Source organism: Pholcus phalangioides, unplaced genomic scaffold, assembly GCF_987345545.1.
Source record: "Pholcus phalangioides strain wild (caught in Gottingen) unplaced genomic scaffold, Ppha-v1.0 ptg000031l_1, whole genome shotgun sequence".
NCBI classification, from domain to species: domain Eukaryota; kingdom Metazoa; phylum Arthropoda; class Arachnida; order Araneae; family Pholcidae; genus Pholcus; species Pholcus phalangioides.
In genome coordinates this window covers 5,697,979-5,717,781 of record NW_028301621.1, presented here as the reverse complement: position 1 = coordinate 5,717,781, position 19,803 = coordinate 5,697,979, and the positions used below count along the sequence as shown (strand labels likewise).

The 19,803-nt window shown below is 35.6% G+C and overlaps 1 protein-coding gene and 1 non-coding gene across 2 annotated transcripts in view; both read left to right on the top strand.

Moving 5' to 3' along the window:
• The window catches only part of wapl (cohesin release factor wings apart-like), a 71,724-nt gene that overhangs the window by 6,041 nt on the left and 45,880 nt on the right, over nucleotides 1-19,803 (top strand). Inside the window, exons 2-5 of the mRNA XM_089252993.1 lie at nucleotides 7,150-8,257; nucleotides 12,283-12,351; nucleotides 14,646-14,807; nucleotides 16,820-16,956. Coding sequence (XP_089109119.1) covers nucleotides 7,151-8,257; nucleotides 12,283-12,351; nucleotides 14,646-14,807; nucleotides 16,820-16,956 — 1,475 coding nt within the window. The 5' untranslated portion in view covers nucleotide 7,150. The remainder of the gene's footprint in view (nucleotides 1-7,149; nucleotides 8,258-12,282; nucleotides 12,352-14,645; nucleotides 14,808-16,819; nucleotides 16,957-19,803) is intronic.
• Nucleotides 16,542-16,613, top strand: TRNAA-GGC (transfer RNA alanine (anticodon GGC)). The gene has a single exon. It is a non-coding gene; the product is annotated as a tRNA-Ala (tRNA).

Sequence of the window (19,803 nt, the reverse complement as noted above, 5' to 3'; positions counted from 1 at the left end):
GCTGAGTTTAACTAAAACATTCTATTTTTTTAATTTCTAATTTTTATTTTGTACACCTTTGTTTTTACCACTACTATTACATGCCTTGTCAAAAGCATACATCTTGGCTGTAGTGTACCAAAAAAATTCCCTTCAACTCAGAAAAATAATTCAGATATGTTATTCGTTGGAAAAAATACAACTGCAGTAGAACATCGATTATCTGCACAATTTTCCAAACAATTCGGTCAACTGAATACCTTTTCAACCTAACTCATTTTCAGTCATGATATAGTTTTCATCAGTCATGTTATAGTTTTCATCAGTCATGTTATAGTTTTCATCAGTCATGTTATAGTTTTCATCAGTCATGCTATAGTTTTCATCAGTCATATTATAGTTTATGATGCTTTAGAGGTTCTGCAGAGGAATAAGGACTAGGTACATGTATGGTTTAGTGGTCAATGATGCAACTGTGTTCAACACAGTTTGTATTTTCTTGGAACTTGAATCCTCTCATCTCCCAACTCGATAGCCTCGTTCTATTGTACAATAATCCACTTCCAAACAATTGTACATACTGTACCTGTGAGCTATAGATGTAAACAATGGCGGATCTGTACTATACTTTTTGTTCTGTTTCACTTTAAGGTGTTCATTACCAATGTTCAATTCAAGAATCCCACGAAATTATTTTTTTCGTTTTTAGCTAATATTTTTGTCTTTTGATATTTCAGTTTCAGTCTGATGTACCTGCATAAAGCTTACGAAAATGTAATGCAAACATGTAAATATTTTTTGAATGAAAATTCAGTTTGCATAACATTGGTTTACTTCTTCATAGAAGCTTCAATTTATTTATACAAGGATTTGTGTGTGTGTGAAAAATTATTGTGTATCATATAATTGTGTATATATATAAATGAGCAATAATTTCTTTGGATATGTTTATACAAATACAAATACAACGCCACAACAGGCAAATTGCCCAACGAGGTGGCTGACTTAAGAACATCATGGATCCCTGAGCCCCTACCTACTATTGCTACACCACACATGCACCCCCCCCCCCCCGCGGAACCCCCCCAACGAATAGGTACATGCGGGAATGTGCGTGTACGTGTAGTGCAACCTGACGTAAAGTTTGTTTCTGTGTAATGCTTGTTATGTGTAGTGCTGTCATCTGCCCCCAGTTTTTCTAACTATGAGTGAAGTGTTATGGTTGAATGATTTACCGTTGTAGGACTGTTGCTCTCTGTGGCGAGACTTTTTAACGGGGAGATCGGCTCGCATTTGCGCCTTGAAGTTGGGAACCACAGAAAACCAACTTCAGCCGACCACCACTGTGGGGTTCGAACCCGGATCCTCGCATCACGAGTCCGGCACTATAACCACTCGACCACCACAGCGGCAAAAAAACTATCTTAGTGACCTATCGGGATTCGAACCCATGACAACTGATAAAGCCTTTCGTTCTCCACGCTAGTGTGCTAACCACTGAACCAAACAGACGCGCAAACACACATCACATATTACATATCAGGTATAATACATATATTATGTATCTAAGTTCATGGTTACATTTTCTGTTTGCAGTTTCTTGTAGCATTTTAATATGTGAATCTCGCACCTGAATGCTTACTTAAAAAAAGGTAGAAGAATTATAAAAAAAGTGTGTTTGTGGTTCCAAGAAATTATCACATTTTTGCTCCCAAATAAATCTTTTAAAATACTTCAAAATATACATATTGTAAGCACTGCACTATGCAGTAATTTTTGGAATACATAACCTATACATAACCCTTAAAATAAAATTTTAACCTGAAAGCAACACATTTTCTTTGAAAACAATTTTCCTTAAAAAAACGTGGTTTTTTAGACTAAAAAACCCAGCCCATGGGGGGGGGGATGGGTTTGGGTCCTGGAGAGCAAATTTGACAACTCTGGTTATGGGAAGCGTTTTTGCAGTTCACGAGCAAATTTTAAGAACACTTTCAACTAAGATGTTAAATTATAAATGTACTATGTAAAAAATGAACTTTTCCATGTGTTATTTTGAAACTCATGAAAAACCATGAAAACGACAGAAAAAAAGTAAAAAAAAATTTGAACTGCCTTTTTGTTTTGGTATATGTGTAAGAAATAAGCTGATTCCATTATTTTAAGAGATAAAAACAGCAGAAATAATTTTTTTAGAGTGATATTTCTTTTCATAACAGAGTGGACAAAATCCATGACTTTCAGTTATAAAACCCAAAAAATAAAATATTACAAATTAAAAATATTTATGAATTATTAAACTTCAAGTCATTGGCTATAATTTGAGATAAATTTTATTTTGAAAATTGAATTTTTCATTCAAAAATGTGGAATGTACACTTTTTGAGAATGACCCATATACTGCTAATTTGATTCTACATACTAAACCTGTACTCGATACATTGCATATATATACTAATTCAGTACATTACTTAAACTAGAAAAAATATCTTGTTTATCAAGGCAAAATTGGTTTGAAAATATTGCTTGACTTTCGAATTGCTTTTAAACTGAAATTCCGCTGTATTTCAATCAGATGTGTCTTTGATTATATTACATGAAAACTATGATGAAATCGATTTTGGCATTGCTGACAAAGGTTGCTTAAAAAATCTGAACACAAAACAAAAAAGATGTCAAAAGTATAACATTTCAGCATGTCGGGCAGCAACATGACAAAAGTTTTTCTATTGTGAAATCTTTTCTATATATCTTCTCTTAATACATTTTAATTTATAGTGACCAGTACTGTTTTCATGAGATGGGTATACTGATATCAACAGATCATGCAAAAATAGAATAGAATAGAATAGAATAGAATATAGAATAGACAAATATCTCATTGAAAATGTGCTGCAAATTTTGTGCATTTTCTGAAACTTATTTTCTCAGAGAAATAGCTGTGGCAAGTTAGAGATGGGCCTAAGTATTTTACGACTGGAGAACCTTGTGCACTAGAGAGCCGCTGTGGTGGTCGAGTGGTCATAGTGATGGACTCACATCGCGAGGATCCGGGTTCAAACTCACCGGCACCACAGTGGTGGTCGGCTGAAGTTGGTTTTCTGTGGTTCCCAATTTCAAGGTGCAAATGCGAGCCGATCTCCCCATTAAAAAGTCTCGCCACAGAGAGCAACAGGCCTACAACGTTAAAATCATTACACTTCGCTCACAATTTGAAGTATAGATGGCAGCACTGAAATAGCAGACTCAAAACTAGCTACACACTCAGACTATTAGGTGCCCTCACTCTGTTCCAGACTCTGCCACAAAGCTGGGCTAGAAGAGATCTCGGCAACAAGATAGAGTCCGGTGGCAAAGCCCCTTGTGTTCATTCATTCATTGCGCACTAGAGAACCAATTATTTACCAAAAACACCTTTGCGGTCTCTCGAAAACAGGTTTCGCCCATTGTCCACAGGCAGGGCTGCACTAGGAAAAAAAATTTACTCTGTGGCCAGAGGTCAGTATACTTCCCCCCGCTCCTCCATTCCCAATTATTTTGAACTGAAAAAGAGGTAAACTTGCCACCAGGGTTTAAGCTAGATAAAAAATTCCTTTCACAAAAAAGCGAAACTCAGGGTTGGCAAGATTTTGGACAGTACGGTAAAAACCACAGTATGTACCGTAGTTTTTACCGTACTGTCCTAAACTGTCCAAAACTTCCTATTTATAACTATAAGTGAAAACTTTGTAATTTGATAAAGAGGTAACTTCTATAATCAAATATTAAACTTTATATTATATTATTAATTACATTAAATATAATAAAATTTTGAAATTCAAAACAGTATATGTAAAGGGTTGCATGACTGATGCAACATTATATTTGAGATACAAGACTGGGATAAAAATTTGTTGCATCAAAATTAGAAAAAGCAATAGATATGTGACTACAGAATGAAATTAAACTTACGTAATAATCGAACACTAATAATCAAGCGCAGTTGCGCCTTTTAACATTCGATAACACATAACTAATTTAGCTGCCCTATCTGTGCCAAAATGGTTTCTAAGATAAAATTTGAAAATATTCTTTCAATTGATGCATAACTTGGGATACGAAAATAAAAAAACAATGTTAAAGACAGTCTTTTGATAAGCCTTCTTCCAGTGTTTTTCTTATTGCTGTTGTCCCCCATGTGATAGAATTGTGAATATACCTTGAATTTATTCGGTGGAATATTAGCTTCTAGCCTCATAAGAGCAACAATTTAAATTTAACAAAAATTTTGGGTCTTTTATCATCATGTAGACGCAATCAGTGTTTGTGAAATTGTGTTCAGTTAGTCATGTGTAGGTGCTACATAGTGGCCTCATTTTCTTTGGATATTTTCCTTTATTCATAATTAGTTTTTGAAAATTGGGAATGTAAAATAGAAAGTTCACTGGAAAATTTAAAGAAAAAAGTTTGAAAAGTCAAAATGGAACAATTTGCATCAAATAAACACTACACCTTTGATATATATTCGCATCATTATATCGCTATCTAATAAAAAATAATATTTATGTTGAGTTTCACAATAATGTAATGATTATAACTGAGACTATGCATATTTGGTACCTCCAATATAACATATTTTTTTTAATATTTAATAATAATAATACCAATTAACATTTATAACAAACTAAAAAATTGAAAACAGTGTTTATTTAAACAGTTATATTTGTGATATCAATTTACTATTTGATTTCCAACTTAAAACCATCAATTTGGTGAAACAATTTAATTAGGGAAAAAAAACAAATGACACCTTTTTGAAATATTTTTAATTTAGTTTTATTTTCTGCTAGTATTTTTTTTAATATGTTAGTATGCCGCTGTGGTGGTCGAGTGGTTATAGTGACGGACTCGCAATGCGAGGATCCGGGTTCGAACCCCACAGTGGTGGTCGGCTGAAGTTGGTTTTCTGTAGTTCCCAACTTCAAGGCGCAAATGCGAGCCGATCTCCCCGTTAAAAGGTCTCACCACAGAGAGCAACAGTCCTACAACGATACATCGTTCAATCATAGCACTTCACTCATAGTTGGAAAAACTGGTGGCAGATGGCGGCACTACACATAACAAGCATTACAGAGAAACAAAAAACTTCACATCCGGTTTCATTACACGTACACGCACATTCCCGCATGTACCGATTCGTTGGGAGTTCCGTGGGAGGGGGGTGTGGGCGGGGTGCATGTGTGGTGTAGCAGTAGTAGGTAGGGCCTCCAAAAAATGGCCTCCAAAAATGATCCATGATGTTCTTAAGTCAGCCACCTCGTTGGGCAATTTGCCTGTTGTGGCGGCGTATTTGTATTATGAAAAAAAATTCATAAGTTTTTCACCTAACATTTTGAAACTTGGAGGTTTTGGACAGTTTCAGACACTTTTAGACAGTTTATCCCGCGTGCCCTGTCCTAAACCCCAACCCTGGCGAAAATGGGGAGAAATGCTTTAGCAAAATGCTGCAACTCTAATGTAATGATTAATGGTTGGATGTCTACTCGTTCCGTACCTCCTGTACGCATTTTTGCGAAAGTGGCTATCACTTCTTTCGCATTCTAAGATTTTCTTTTGCATTTTGTGAAAACAGCGACCGTAGCTCAAACCCTGCTTGCCACCCTTCCTGGCCCAACCTACTGAATCCTTCTGCCCACCTTTAGTTGCGGCCCTGTCCATAGGCACCATAGCGCACACAAGGTTTCTCTTACTACCCAACAATGACTGTCAAACTATTCTATATTATTTTAATAAAACCATTTGGCAATAATTTTGGACAATAATGCCTGCATCTTAGTAAAATAATTGTGAGTGTGCCCTAGGATTACATGCTGTTCTACTATATCTGTATGTAAGGAACATTATAGTGAAAGGGCGGGCTAGAAAACCCATTTTTTATACATGGTCAGCAACAAGATGCCCTTTCAGTAGGAGAAAGCATGAATGCTGCCTTCCCCTCTGTAATTTTCGTACCAGATATAAATGCACCCCCCCACCCCAGTGCCGTCTTAATGCATGGGTCCACCGAGGCACCTGAAAAGAAGAGGGTGTCTCGCTAACTCTAGATCTGGTCCAAATTTTCTAGGATTTACTAGGTAGGGCCTCAGAAAAACCACTTGGCTCGGGGCCCATGATGGGGGGAGCCAAAAAATTCAATGTCTGAATGTTAGGGATTCCCGGTCTGAGACAGAGTTTCAAGCTATTTCTTAGTTGGGAAGTTTGTCATGTAATCAGAATATTTCTCATTTTGAAGCTCCTAAAATTTAGTGGCACAGTGTGGCCGCACCTCAAGTCTGGCCCTGGTTATCAGAATGGTTCTCATACTATTGCATGATTATGCATCTCTGGGATTAGATTTTTGAAGTAGTTGCCAATAGAAATTACTCCTGAAATGTTAGAGGGCTATCCTTGTTTTTGAGGAAAGAAAATATGGTGGGGATGATGATTATATATATATTTTGATTTGAATTACAAAAAAGTGTAAATGTACTGGGGATTTATTAGAATAATCAGTTTATATTAGTTAAAATTTATTTGATGGTAGAAAATTTACACCAACTTTTTTAAAATTACTGTGTTTCTAATTTTTTAAAAGTTTGACCGAAAAAACTGGAAAATTCGGAGATATTTATTCATGAAAACAACTACAATCTGCATTATTTTGGGCCATTTTTCTCGAAAGAAAAGCACAGAGCTTATAAAAAATTTATATTTAACTGCTACTTTGCTGTACTTAACTTGGGTCATATCTCCTACGTTGGGTTGGAAATCTTTCTTACTAGAAAAAGTCATGTTATATATACAGGGTGCACTGTAAGTGCTAGTACCATCCAATATAGGGAGGTTCCCAGGATACAGAGTTATCCAAATTCGCAGGTTTTACTGTACTGCTATGGGAATTTTTACCATACAATATATTTTCAGTGAGCTGAGGGCTCGGTGCAGAAAAATGCTTTGGGCGAAATACAAGTGTTGTATTAGCCAATTTCAAGAATTTCCTTGTAACATATACTACTGAAGTTACAAATGTTTTAAGTAAATTATGTTGTATAAATTGTATTTTTTTTGTCCGACAAGATAACTTTTGAAGTGTGAAATTGAGGTCAAATTGATTTCAAAATTTTATGAAGCTAATTTTTTTTTTTTTTTCAGCATGTCTAAGCTAGGAGCAAAAACCTACACCAGGAGACCTGATTGTAAAACCAGCCTCCAGTTTGATCATCTGCTGGCTGAAAAGGGGAACAAACCATCCACAGCGAAAGTGTCAGTTGCAGCTGTCCATAGATGGGGAATGACATCATTCACTTCTCTAAGAAAGGCACATCTTAATGGCCAGAAAGATTTGGCTACAGATAATGTCGAACCAGTGAAGCGACTAAAGAAAGAATCCTCAAAGCCCCGCTTTGCATCGTCACCCCAAGATCCTTTTGGTTTCGAAACTGACATTAATCTTCCACAAGCTGGTGAATTTGGCCATCAATCAGGACCCAATAGCTTAAAAAATAAAATTGCAAGTGTTAAACCAAAAAAGTTTTTCAAGAGCAGTGAAGGCTCGCGGAAAGAACATACTATTCAAATAGACTCTTCCAAGAAAATGAATGTTGAAGCGGTGAGGTTACCTGTTTTACAGAGTTGTTGTGTCACAAAACTTGAGGATGGGCTATATACTGGAATTAAAAAAGATGTAATTAAAAGCAGTGCTTGTGAAGTTGCCGTTAGTGAGGCCAAGTCCGTGCAAAGTTATCTTTGTTTTGACACTACCCCAGTGATAAGCCAGGATTCTTCACAGTGTGTTTCTCTTCCTGTTACCCTGGATTCTAAGGAACCAGTTAATTATTTTCAAGAATTGGATAAAGAACAGAACAGTATAGCATTGCCCAGTAATGAAAATTCCAGGCTTACTTCTTTGCATTCGGTGGATTTGGATGTAACAAATAATGTGATATCAGATGTTTCCAGGACATCCGTAAAAATGGCTAGTGATCTGACTCAGGTTTCAGATAGGCAAGCTGTAAATCCTGAAGAATTTGATGAAAAAATTGATGGCTCTTGTGATATGGATGTATCGTCAAGTGCGGAAACAAATTTAGAAAGTTACGCTGAGGAAGTGCATCCAATTTCTACCCACTTCTCTGTCACAAATGATTTTATCAAAGATGAACATGATGATTCATCCAGTATAACTACATCAGAAAAAGAACAAAGTGTAAAAGTGAAGCATAGTTCTCGTTCGAAAAAGATATTCAATTCTACAAAAAAAGTAAGTATATGTGTAAGGCCGGCAGGATTACACTGTAAAAATTTTGTAAAAGCTCTTTGATAAAACTTGAAGAATACAACCAATAAACCAGGAGTGGAAATCTGATTTAATTGCTACAAACTGCTACAATTTCAGACGTCTGTTACATTCTGCTACAAAAATGATGAAATTCTTCAATTCGGCACCATCTTGCATCAAAAACAAAATTTTCCCTGAAGAAATTTTGAAGTTAGGTCACAATAAAAGCTGACTTTTATATGACATTTTCCTTCCCTGCAATTCTATTTCTTTGGGCTATAAATGGAATTAGCTTGAGCCCCTCCCCGTCCAGGATTTGGTGCTTAGGCTTCCAACTTCCAACAATGTTTAAAATGGGGTCAAACTATGGCGAATTGCCGCTCATCCATAGAACAAAAAAAACCTTCAAAAGCTTTTTCCAGCTATTTTTTTCCAAAAAAAAAAAGTTCGACTCCAATTTTTTTTCGCAAAAAATTCAATCCGAATACATGTTTTCACTCCTTATCTTTAACTGGTTTGTGATTGCTCCATCTATTTTATTTTCCAGCATCTTTAACAGATTTTCAGTCTCTCGTTTTGCTTCCAAGTTCTCTATTATTCATTTTCTACTATTCCCTTCATATGGCATTTCCTCTTACGTCATTCACTGGCATGTTTAGTGTTCAATGAAAAATGGTTTCCAGTTACACATTAATTAAAATTACTTTGTCTAGACCAGTGATTCCCAACATGGGCGTTAACGCCCCCTGGGGGATGGAATGTTCCAAGGGACGGTAAAAGCTACGGGTATAGCATAGGATTCTATGGGTGCGATTACGTTGGGGGGTGGCAATGTCAGAAAAAAATTTCAACATAATGTAACCCTTAGAATCCTATGTTATACCTGTAGCTTCTACCGTCCCCCTGGAACATTTCATGCCCCCCCCCAGGGGCGTTAACGCCCACGTTGAGAATCACTGGTCTAGACCATGGTCGTGGTTGGTTTGTTTGAAAGGTATTTGATGTAAGATTCCAACAAAGCTTATTTAAGGCAGACAAGCAAAGGAAAAAAAAAATCACAAAACTTTTCTTTGGGTATGTGGTAGACACTCTGATAATGAAAATAATAAGGTAACAAGCTAGCATCTCTCCCAGCTAGTGACAATTTTTGTCATATCATTATCGTATTCTGCATACCAGGGGTAATTGCACTGGGATCTACAGTTTATAGCCGATTTCAAAACACACAGCTCCAGAGGATGGCGATCGTCCTTACAAAAATCTGAATACTATGAGAAACATTGATTTGTACCATAAAATATGAAATATAACAAACCTATGAAATAAATCGCCCTGGACTTGTCTCTTTTTTTAATGGTCATCCCATGCAGGCTACATTGCTTTGAGATAGCAATTATACCGACAGGTATAGGGGCTTCCACATCTAGAAATGTGGTTTGCCTAGGTCATTATTTTTTATGCATACCCGGGTCACAATTTTTCATAGGTCCCTTTATTAAAAAAATATATAATAGGCCCCTGTGCAATCATGTGAATGAGCTGGGAAGGCTTGAGACAGAATTCTCACCTTTGCAAGACATCAGTTTGGTGCCTCTCTGGCATATATGCCAGATGAGTAAAATTATCTGGGGGAAACTCGCAGATTTGTATATGCCATGAGTAATATGGTGATAGATAACATGGGCAGTTTAGTCATTAATGCTCTTATCCTGGGCTTTATATTCACTTACTTCATAAACTTACACATATTTATTGTATAATACCGGAGTTATACAGCTAGATGAAATGAATCAGAAATTGCAATGGTTTCTGCAAATTATTCCATCCAATACAGTCATAGTTTGAAATTTGAAGAAAAAAATTTCATTGTCATATTCAATTTGGAAGATAGATGGTAAAACTTGAATACATAACAAGCGCAACACTTACATGAATTATCTTTTGGTGCTTTTGAAGTAAGTTTGATGCTTTTCGTAAAAATTGATTTTTGAATATCATCCTGTTACTTGCATAATTGAAATTAATATGCAAAGCTTATTAAATTATTCAGGGTAATGAATATATGTGATTTAATGTCAAAAAATACCTGTGCAATCATTTTTAATCGAATTACATATTTATCTAAGTTGTAACCTATTAATACTGCTGCTTTTCTTTTACTACACATACTGTACTTGTGTTTTAAATGAGTGATTCGATCATGCTGCCAGACCAATAGCATTGAAGAAAGCAGAAAATAAAAAAAAAATTCTAAAAATTTCAGTTGGCTGTGATGCCCAACAGTTTTTATAATCTTCAGATATGAGCATGAGCAAGTATTTCTACCCAGTGTGACACAGTGGGGTCAAAGGTCATAAAAGTAATTTAAATTACTTTTATTATAAAAGACACATCCACATGTCCCATAAATATGGGAAATGTGGATGTGTCTTTTTGAAAGATAATCAACAAAAAATAACACTTGGCAGCATGTGTGTTAAAATCTAGTACATGTGAGAAGGTTCTGGCAAATGGGAATCAGCATAGACAAAATGAGATTTGTTCAAAAAGTGTCTGACCATAATTTTTGTTGGTAAATCAATGAATCTAGGGAGGCGTGGTTTGGTACACATATGTAGGCAATCCTAGTGCTGATGCTTGAATTTCTTCCTGCCTGCAGAATTGTCAGCTGCCATCAGACCACTGATGAGTGAGTAAATGTAAGTGAACCCCTGTTGTATTTTTGGTTTTTAGAAAATGGCAGAAAAACCTGAACAATGCTGCTGCTATAAATTTTGTATGAAGCTTGGTGATTCTCAAATAGATATGATCAGCGAGATTCAACAGGCCTTCGGAGGTGAAACAATGGGTACCACACAGATAAAGGAGCAGTACAGCTCAGTGAAGCTTATTCTTGTAGATCCTGAACATCCAGAAATGAGATCGCCATTGATCAAGTGACGACTCTGGTGATGCAGGATTGTTGAATCATGATCGGAGAACTTGGAGGCAAGACAAGCATCAGCATTGGATCTGTTTATTTCATTTTGACTGACGATTTTGGTTTCAAGAGAACCTCAATGAAGTTTATGCCAAAGCTGTTAATGATCGAGCATAAGCAACTTTATTTGGAAATCACACGAGGCATTGTAAAGTATGCATCACATAGCACAACCATCACCAAGGGGTACTTTCAAGAAGATTCTGCTTTGCAATTGGCAGCTCCATCATGATTAATGCTGTAGCATTATACTTTTTTTGCAACTTTTTTTGAAATGTGAAATGGCCCTCACTTAAACTCTCTCATTCATTGGCAATCTGCCGGCGGCTGACAACTTCAGCAGGCAGGAAGAAATTCAAACGTGCACAAAGTATACATTTCAAACCCCTAAGTAGTGGTCACCTCTATTTTACTAATTAATTTTTTTTCAGTCACTGTCCACAAGAGAGATTTTATTATAATAGGCTAGGATCGCCTACATGTGTGACCAAACCGTACTTCCCTAGCTTCATTGGTTTAGGCATGAAAGATTATGGTCAGATACTTTTTTAACAAATCTTGTATAGCAAACTCTCTGCAGCTTAGTCATAGACCTATATGAACTGCTGCTGCAAGAAACTGAAAAGATGGAGTGCAGGTAATTTTTAACTTAGTGATGGTGAACAAAATTTATGAGTGTGAGGTGCATGGCTTAGCGTGGCTGGTAAGAGCATGCACATAGCCATAAAATATGGGGTTACTAATTAAGTATTTGTAGCCACATATTTAAATTTCTTTGAGCTCAATATTGCTTCTTTGTTTTTGTATTATGATGATTACTAACACTAATCTCTGAACAAAGAATTTATTTGTTTTTTATCAAAGAATTTATTGCAAATGTTTCTTACAAACATTGAAAGAACAAAAGCATTGCAAGATCTTTTTCATAGCATTTTATTTATATTTATGATGACTATATATTCCTGAACCCTATTGATTTCTTAATTTGTTTGATTGTAATTTATCCTTTTTATTCTTTAATATTCAGCCAAAAGCAGTTTATAATCATAGACATTGGCAGTCTTTCAAAGAGGATGGTTTCTCATCACAAACAGATGTGAGTATTTTTTAAATATATTATTTACACTAAAAAAGATTTACATTTGGGACATTTTTTATTGATTCCTTTCAAGACCATTTTTCTGTGAGCCATGCTTTTAGATACTGTGAAAATAAATCCACAAGTATTCTGATGTCTCGTTAGGTATACAGTTGCCATGTTACCTGCTGTTGTAAGTTCCCATGTGTTATTCTTTAATCATTCTCTAATCCATTTCTCGTGTTATGGAAAGGCTAAGAATTGTGAATTTTTAACTCGTCTTTCAAGCAAATTCTGCAAATTTTCCATTTGTAGTTGGGTGAGATGAATGGGTAGAGCAAAGTGAAAAATCTGTTATGCTCTTTCAATCAACACTTGTGACATAGGTATGGTATTGGGTGCATTGTGCAGTTGAAAGATAGAGCCAAGATCTGCTTGCCATACAGAGCAAGCAGATCTTGAACACAGTACTTTCATAACATGACAATTCGGCCATCTGCCACTTCATCTAATAAGTATAACTAATATAACATCACCAGTATAACATGAAAAAGGATAACTTGTACATAACACATATACTTATGCATTAGAACAAGTTTTAGCAAATTTAGTATCTCCAAAACAGAATTTACTAAAAATTTTGAAGTATGTTGCATAAAAATCTTGAGAAGAATTGTAAGAAGAGAAGGAAAAATCACCCTTTTCTCTCTCTCTGCAGAAAATACTATTAATGAAGAACATTTTCCGTCAGCCTTGTTGCAGAACAGTGCGTAACATTCCATTTTGTGGGACACCATAAATATATTGGGGCCATTCATGTGCACACGAAACGTACTCCTGCATGTACCAATTCTTCAGAAATTCCCCAGAAGAATGTTTATGAGGTGCAGCTATAATACCCGGCGCTGCCCAAGTTTTCTTCAATGAGGCTTTTTAGATCACATATCTCCCTCTTTCTTTGACGGACATGCAAACAGTGTTCAAGTTAACCAATATGAGAACTTCCTACGCTACTCACGAAATAAACAAATCTAGATTTAAAGAAACGTAGAAATGAATACATTTATTTCCTTTTTTTAAGGAGCACTAGGTATTTCAATTCCCCGCCCCTCTTGAACTTCAAGTTATGCATCTGCCTGTTTCTGCTTCAAAAAATGCTTAATTAAAACTGCGGAATTTCTTCGATATACTTTATGGGCCCATAATTGATTTTAAAACAACCTAAACTATATGAATTGAGGCAGTTGAATATTAAAAGGCAATACAGAGAAATAAATTTTCATGATTGAGAGGATATGAATAAGAAGTTGAAATCAATGTTATTGCATGAATATCCAACTCAAAAGTAGGTCCGGCTAATTATTTCATATTTAATCCCCTGGGCTTCGTATATCTCTAAGCTATATATATATATTATATATATATAAGTATATATCTATTTCAAAAATTGAGAATTCTATACAATTTTTAAAATTATTGATTATCAGAAAACCCCACTAAATTTCCGCATTCCTACAGTAAAATCCCCAATTTGAACACTGATTTCTGTGGGGATCATCCTTTGCCTTACCCTCAAAGCGATGCTGATGATGACGGTTATTCAAAAAGCCCCATTACTGGGAGTATTGAAAATGTGGCAAACCATTATAAAGGCATAAATATTATACATATACTGACCGCATTGAAGAAATGACAAACCATTGTAAAGGCATATACACATCTTAAACGCATTGCTAGGGAACCACGGTAACCAAAGTAAACGTCTGGAAAATTATTGTTGAGGCCGAGAAACCATTGTTGCCGACAGTTTTCCGCCCATTTCGAGCATTTGCCTAGGTCTGAGAAACTTTTAAAGCTTAAGTCGGGTTCCATTTGGTATATATGAAAAATTTGGTGATGATCGATCTAAAATTATAGATTTGTATAGAGAACATACACACACACAGACAGAAAATCAATTTTATATATATAGATTAGTATTACTTGAATGATTGTAGCATTGTTAGGATACTTGAAACTTCACCTATTCAGAGCCCCGTATAACTCAAACCACTCATTCAGTGGACACCAAAATTGGTATTCAAGGTGTATGGAAAAAAATTAAATCGTATCAAAATACTACTTCAAAATTTTGCTAGGGGTGCTTTTCAGCAACACATTGTGAAAGAAACATTAAATAACCAAAACCAAATAAAAATAGAGCATGTAGTAAAAATTCTTTGCATGTATAGGCATGGATCAACATTTTATGGGGAAATTTCAAATTTAAGCAAAAAAGTAAAAATTATTATAGTAATGTTATTCACAATTAGGTGATGGAGGAAGATGCTGGCAAGGTTTCTGCACCAGTGACACAAAGCAAAGGAGACCCTTTCGATGAAATTGATGAACCTGAAAACCATGAAGAAGCTCTGCATCATGCAAAAGAAAAAAATTACACTGGTTCAAAATTTCGTTCTGAAGATGGAAAACAAGTAATTCTTGATACAGTAAAACCTCTCTTAACGGACACCCCTTAAATGTGATCACCCCTCTTTTACAGACAAATAATTTCCCTGTGTATAATAAAAGTATGCAAGTTGTTTAGCATTATCACTTTTGATGCATACAATCTAATTTTTATACTTGTATGTTTTTAAACTAGGCCGTATAATACATGTATTTTCAGCATCATATGAATAAAAATCCTTTCAACTGCAAATATACTACTACTTTACCAAACACCAACTCTGGCTATATCGCTATTTACTGCCATTAATGAGATCGGTTGGAAATGAAGGCGCTGTCTATCGGTGATCGCCTCAAGTTTGTTAGGAAAAATATTTTATCTATATTTTCCCTTTGGTCCGAACCTGTGGCTGTGACAGCAACCTTCATGGTGATAGACGAACATCTTACCACAATGCCACTCGGGCACACTGCAAATATACTATCTTCACTCTAATCACCAATATTTGTCATTTGCATGACTACAAATATAAAAATATTACTTTTTTCGCTTACATAATGCAATTTAACGTTGATTAAATTCATTATGTAAGAGTATTTTATTCTGTGATTTTGCTCTGGTGGGTTTAAATTTAAATGAGACATGACATTCAATCCCACCACAGTCACCTTTAACCACTAGAGCTGATTCTGAATGGCAGGACAGATACAACCATTTCCTAGCGAGGATTCAAACCTAAACCTGCACAACCAAAGGCTGGTGTGCTAACTACTCAGATTCCAGGCTGCAATTTAAATGAAGTGTTGCCCTTCATTTCACCCTCATTTTTTTAGAAAGGAGTTAGCAAATTTTGACAGTTTAAAAAACAATTTGGCCTTGCTATTTAGTCAAGAATTGGAGATGGCCTTCACTTCCCATCTCAAAATCCTACGTTTGTAAGGATTAATAAATTGAAATTATTGAGTTTTTATATCATGGGATGAGCTATTTTCAAAGAAATTCCAGTTATACAACTTTTGCATTTATACAGTGTTTTGACATGACTTTTTGAACTTTCTATAAACAGTGTTCCACTGTATTTAAAATTATTCTTAAGAAACAAAAGATTTTTCTCCATTTAATAACAAATAAAATTCCTTGGACATGTAGCCTAATTGGATTGTCCAAACCTGCTTCTGACTCTCAAAAGACATGATTCTGTCGGATCAGCATCTTAAGAGCATGGAAGGATTGCCAAGCCATTATTATTTTTAATATAGTGAAACTTCACTACAGCAATACTCAATATAATGACACATCTCTCTCTATAACAATATTTTTTTTTTCAAGTTTTGTTTGGAAATGCCTGTAGTCTAATGTAAAACTTATCCTCTCGACATAACGAAGATCCCTCTGCGATGATATTTATTCTCTGTGTGCAGAGTATTGTTACACCAAGATTTCACTGTATATGTGTATGATTTGTAAATCTAATGGTGATCTAATTGTGTTGCTGAAATTCTCCTTCAAGTATATCAATAATTTTGTTACAAGATATACAGAAGACTGGATGTTGTGAAGATATTTATTATTTCAGATGTTAATTTTTTAAGGAAGGAAAAAACTCATCTCTGCCTCTACCGGGAGTCGAACCCGGGTCCCTCGATTGCCGGACGAGTGCTCTGACCAGTAAGCTACAGAGGAGATAGAGATTTTCCTTCGCTAGAGCGTATATGTGCCAAGAGGAGATAGAGATTTTTCTTCGCTAGAGCGTATATGTGCCTCTGTAGCTTAGTGGTCAGAGCACTCGTCCGGCAATCGAGGGACCCGGGTTCGACTCCCGGTAGAGGCAGAGATGAGTTTTTTCCTTCCTTAAAAAATTAACATCTGAAATAATAAATATCTTCACAACATCCAGTCTTCTGTATATCTTGTATTAACAAGTGGAGAGCGACATTCATGTCATAAATAATTTTGTTGGTTGTTAGTTCTTACATTATAACATTTAAGATATTTCAATGACATTGTTTATTTCATTGAATTTTGAATTTTTTGTAGTTGTACACTGTTGTACGGAATGTTAAGCAAGCATATCAAGTGCATGAGTCTGGTGAAGCACAAGAATTCAATGATGATATTGAGTATTTATTGGAGGGTCTTCAGAACGTCAATGGCATAGGAACCAGGTGTTTGAGGTAATTATTTATTCTTTGAGTGCCAGATTTTTTTCCTTAATTCAATCTGTGTATTTCTTAGAATAGGTATATATTTGTGTGAGCTTAGCACAAGTTCCTCAGTTTTTCTCAATGGAATTCACCCCTCTATATAAAACTTCCTATTTCTTGGAAGATATTTGTTGATCACTAATATCAGTTTTAAATACTTCCTTGTAAATAGCAAGTCTTGTGTAAAAGGGTTTTCTTGAGCTTTTCTTTTCTTCCCCTTCAAATAGAAATTTCGAACAAAAACTCGTATGTGATACATTTAAAGATGAAAGTTAATCACTGGTTAACATAATCTACTATTTATTAACATTTAAGTGTTACACATAATTATATAAGATTATTATTATTATCCATAATTATAGATTATTATTTGAGTTGAAAGTCAAAGCTTAAGAAATTTTAGATGGAGTTTGTACAGAGATAATCCCTAGCCATTGTGATACACATCAAGACTCCCCCGTAACAGTCTTTCTTATCGCCTGTTGCACCTTTTCTTCTCTCTGTGCCCACACATTTTTGCATACGGCGCATCTTCAGTTATCAATCAGTGGGCCACCGCAGTATCCCGCCCCTAGAAAGAGTGTTCCTGAAAGTGAACCGGCAACCAAATGTGATGACCAGACCTGGTAGTTTTATTTATTTTTCCTGGGCCTTCTGTGGTTGCTCAGCAGGAATCGAAGGCTGCACTGTCGTTAGATTGTCTCTTGCTTCCGCAGGGTCGTCGTTTAGAAGAAACGTAGGTTTAATCCGATCAATGGAGACGATAATGTCTTTACCATTTTTATGGATTTTCAAAGTCTTATCAGTTCTGTCCGCAACTGGAAACTGTCCATCGTATGGTGGTTGTAGTGGGGCTCGAACTGTCATACCAGAAGAAAATGTGACTGCATGAATTGAGTTTTTGGTGAACAAAAACCTTCGGCTTTCTGTAACATCTTGTTTGAGTTAGCGATAAGCTTTTCATGGTATGTTGAAGCTCTTTCACTAACTCTGGAATAGTTATGTCACTAGGTGTTTCGTTAAAGAATTCTCTGTCTATACACCAGTTCACTCGGTGTGGCTTGTAGATCTACCTTGTAAGTACACCGCAATCCCAGCAGGATGGTTGGAAGCATTTCAGTCTACCACTCTGTCAAGTAAGCTTTTAGTGAGGACTTGACCATTGGCTTGAGGTTGGAAAGCAGTGCTGTGTATATGTTTAATGCCTAACAGCATGGCAAGGGATCAGAAAAGGCGTGATTCGAATTGCCATCCTTGATCAGTGGCAATGACAGCCGGGATGCCAAAATGAGATATCCATGAGCGATATAGTGCTTTGGCCACTGTTAGTGCCTGTATGTTTGATAGCAGTTCTGCCTTTATCCACCTAGTGAATCTATCAATCATTGTCAAACAGTACATGTTATTGTTTGAAGTAGGCAGAGGTCCTATTGAATCAATATGAATGTGATGAAAACGTGAATTGCTGACTATGATATTTGTAACTGGGCATTTGACTATTTAACTGGCATGTTTGACTATTTAACTGGCATGTTTGACTATTTTTGACTTTTCGCAAGATATGCATGATCTTGCCCACTTTTTGCAATCAGAGTTTATTTTTGCCCAAATAAACCTGTGTGATGAGCTTAATTGAAGCTTTGGTGCCTGGGTGTGCCAAATTGTGTAAGGAAGTGAAAATGTATCTCCAGTATGGGTATGAATGGGCGAATTTTGCCTGTAGAAATGTCACAATATAATTCAACAAGGCTATCAGGAAGTTTTAACTTTTTCAAGTTTAACAATGAATGTTCATGAGCTAGTAGTGATACCAGTTCCTTGTCAGCAATTTGCGCCTCCGCCGTACCTTTGTAATCTATTTGATTTGGACATATTATAGCATCGACTCTAGAAAGAGTATCGGCGGGAATTTATTGAATATTGAATATTTTCTATTCCTTTGACATGTCTAATGTCGGTTGTAAACTGACCTATGTAGTCTAGCTGATGCAGTAGCGGGGAGAACATTTATCATTCTTCTGTGAGAATGCAAAAATGAGTTGTCTATATGATCCGTATAAAGAGCAAAATTATGCATTTCGACCATGAAACGAAAGTGTTCGATCGCGATCGCCGAATAGACAGCTAGCAACTCTCTGTCATAAGCGGAGTATTTTTTTTCTGTGTCTGAGAGTTTGCGGGAAAAGAAACTTAAAGGTTCAAAGCCTGTTGAAGTGACTTGATGCTAGGCAGCGCCTATGGCGAAATCAGATACATCAACATACAATTCCAACTTCACATCGGGAGAAGGATGGTGGACTAGGGTTGCCTTGGCTAATTGGGTGTTTGAATTCTTCAAAAGCTTTTGAGGACTCAAAAAGGTATATTGAAAAAAATATAGCATGTATTTAAAAATTAATTAAAAATTCCTAATTTACCCAATTTGTTCAAATTTTTGAGGGTCACATTTAAAGTATGTGTAAATTGATGTGCATGCATCAAATTTACAAAATATTTTTTTGTTTAGTTTTGTTTACAAGCAAAATTTGAATTTTTTTTTCTTAAATTATCATACATACTACCACCGCGTGTAATTTCATCTGCCCAAATTTGAATTTCTGCATAAAAACTTTTAATGAAATGAACTAGGATCTTTGAGATATATAAAGTGAAAGTATTTTTAAAATTTCAGAAACTTTAAAAATTCTAATTTTATGAAATTTTTCATAAGTTTTAATAAAATTTTTAAATTTCAACAGATGTCTACCATTCTAGTTCATTTTATGCGCCTAGGTAAGGGACACATACCATACAAATTTCATGGGAATTGGAAGTATA